Raw genomic sequence first — 2,769 nt, 5'->3', positions numbered from 1 at the left:
TCAATTTACTTGGAAGCATGCGCTGCTGCTGGGGGACACCACAATGCTTAACCCAGCACTAGCCAGTATCTAGCCTTGGATCCGCTATGCAGTGCTGCTGCAGATCTAGCTCGCACAAAATCAGATCGTCTTTCGAATGTGCCCTCATATGCAGCGCCCAAAATGGAAGGAAGAGAGATTTATAGCTGAACTGAGAATTCTCACTGCCCCTTTTAAGTCGGAGCTCAGCCAAGCGGTCACTCCTCAGTTCTTAGCCTGTTCATCACAGGCGACACATTATCTTATCTTTTTCTGTTACTAACCGTTCGTAATAATAAAATTACCTTTTCTCTCCAAAAAAAAAAAGTCACAAAGAACCAAACGTACATTGTAAGCTAAGTTGTTTGATCTCATTGCACATCAAGGTAGGAAAACTTAGGAGCAAAACTTATCTTGCCAGCATAGTGGAATCCTCTCTGTGATTCAAATTGGCTAGCTATGAATGGTACACTAACTTTGTCTGAAGGAAGCTCCTTGCACTGAAACAAATATCAACAAGTAGCTAAACAAACTCATGCCCGCATCTCACGCATCCTGTTTAGATCCAAAAGGAGAAACAACAAATTACATTACACTTGATTTATCTATCTGAAGAAAGAGAAATTCAGGAATGACGGAGCATATGTACAACAATCATGGTATGATAGACAGACAACACGTGAAGGGGGCATGACATTGTCGAGGATGAAAAGAGATTGAGATCCTCAACAAACATATTTGTTGTGAAAACCAACAAGCTTGAAAAACAAAGCAGCAAAGATAGAGGTGGTCTCACAGAGCTGAATGTACCAGCCGCAGGCACCTTAAGGGTCAAGCCACTGCTGACAGAGAAGGTTCGAGAATGAGGCCCCCCAGCTCCATCATGCCTAAGTCCTTCAACCATTTCCAATGACTTGTGGTAAAGTCATACAAGAGAACATCCGAACTATGACTTTTCATATAGACAACATCATCTTTGCCCCAACATTTCAGCTGGTCAAAATCAATGTACTGGTGAAATTGATGTAGAACAGATGAAGGCATTCTTGTTACTTCCATCCATTTTTGGCGGCTCTCCACATCAAGTTTCCAGATGCGTATGCTGGTGGGGCGCTCCCACATGTCATCTCTAAGCCATATGGAACCAACGCCACCCATCATGTACAGGCTGCCATGGCGATCCATCAGATGGGCATTCAGCAGTGTTGAAGAGCAGTCCGGACCTTCAATCTCATTCCAAATACCTTTGGATAAGAGATAAACCACTAGTGAAGATCCCTTCTTCCACAATGAATAGAAACTGGAGTCGCAAGAAACTATGTTGATGCTCTGAAGCTTGCATGGCTCCGTCATGACCAGGGCGGGCTGCCCTCTCCACTGCAGAAGAGAGGAGCTGTAGCTGATCATTTTGGAGCTCTCCGAGCCCGAAGTGGTGTGGTTGATCATGACAAATTCATAGGCACCTGTGATGCTGTCCCAGTTCAATCCAAAGGCTTGCTCAAAGTCTTCCCCAAAGCTCATTCGAAAACTTCGCCTGTTCTCCATGTCCACCACAAGCGGGACCTCGGGGAGCTTTCTCCATGACTTGGTGATGGGGTTGCAGACAACAAAGTCCCTGCCGGAGCCGAAGCAGAGCAACCCTCCGCTCGAAGCTACAGGGTAGGAGAAATCTGGCAGGCTCGGCTGTAGGAATGCCAGCGACAGCTTCATCCAGGCATCCAGAGTGGGATCGTACGCCCACTCTGATCCAAGCGAGTCGAGGGGGGCAGCAAGGAGCAGAAGGTTGGGAGCAGAAGAGGAAGAGAGGCAGCAGAGGAACTTGCTTGACGCCGTCAGGGCTCTGAACCTCCTGCACGCACACCCAACTCGGACGATGTCGTAAACAGTCAGCCGGCGGAAGATGCTCTCCGCAATTTCGTCCGGCACCTTGCTCCACACCTCGCCCCCCTCCATACTGCAATTTGCTCCCAAAAAGTTTTGCAGAATACAACAACAGAGCACCCTAACCGCGTGCTAATACGCACGAGAAGTGGGTTAAAACATAATTGTAACTTACCTAATAAAAGAACCTCCTCTAACCAAATTCATTAATACGGCCATGGGTGTTGTCAGAGAGAATGCTTCGGTTTACCCTATCCCTCAGAAGGTCAACATTTTCTGGGTTGGATATTAATCTATACAAGATAAACCACAACTGCCCCTCCCTCCACATAGGCAAAGGAGGTGGGGTTTATTCAAAATAAAAAACGGAGGTGGGGTTTATTCGAAAATTCGCGCCTGTGTTCCACCTCCACATTCACCGGGTCTAGGTCCACGTCCACGTCCACATTTCGCCAGGTTTATTCAAAATAAAAAACGGAGGTGGGGTTTATTCGAAAATTCGCGCCTGCGCTCCACCTCCACATTCACCGGGTCCACGTCCACGTCCACGTCCACATTTCGCCATTTGTCTAGGGTCGCCCCATCACCTCTGTTGTTCCACGCTCCCGGGTCGCCTCGAGCTCCACATTTGCAGGTATCAACTTCTGTTAGAAGAACGTTTCGTACTGTTAGTAGTGGTGATAGTTGGCCGCCCGTTTTGTGTCGATTGCCCTCTAACAGCAGCTCCTCTCACAAAAGCTTATGTGTTGCATGTAAACACGTCGGATGAGTCCACGTCGATGTCTAGTGCCATACGAGCTGCAATCCTCATCTTCTTCCACGCGTTCTCGCGTCCATCCCTGAAGTGCCTGCGCTGGGTCCGACCGCACT

At 47.9% G+C, this 2,769-nt stretch overlaps 1 protein-coding gene across 2 annotated transcripts; it reads right to left on the bottom strand.

Moving 5' to 3' along the window:
- Positions 1-367: 367 nt before the first annotated feature.
- Positions 368-2,156, bottom strand: LOC147610121 (F-box/kelch-repeat protein At5g15710-like). Of its 2 annotated transcripts, none has more exons than XM_086787030.1 (2): positions 829-2,156; positions 368-573 (listed from the first exon to the last, which is right to left on the bottom strand). In XM_086787030.1, exon 1 carries the CDS (start codon positions 1,969-1,971, stop codon positions 850-852), a length of 1,122 nt encoding a protein of 373 aa, XP_086643156.1. In that variant the 5' UTR covers positions 1,972-2,156; the 3' UTR covers positions 368-573; positions 829-849. The 2 variants fall into 2 exon arrangements, with proteins under 2 accessions (XP_086643156.1, XP_086643157.1); XM_086787031.1 differs by having other exon boundaries at positions 368-518.
- Between the last annotated feature and the right edge of the window lie 613 nt (positions 2,157-2,769).

This window comes from Cibotium barometz, chromosome 50, assembly GCF_041138505.1.
Source record: "Cibotium barometz isolate CiBa-2024 chromosome 50, ASM4113850v1, whole genome shotgun sequence".
NCBI classification, from domain to species: domain Eukaryota; kingdom Viridiplantae; phylum Streptophyta; class Polypodiopsida; order Cyatheales; family Cibotiaceae; genus Cibotium; species Cibotium barometz.
Note: the sequence above shows the minus strand (reverse complement) of the source record. Positions and strands in the feature narration are given on the sequence as shown.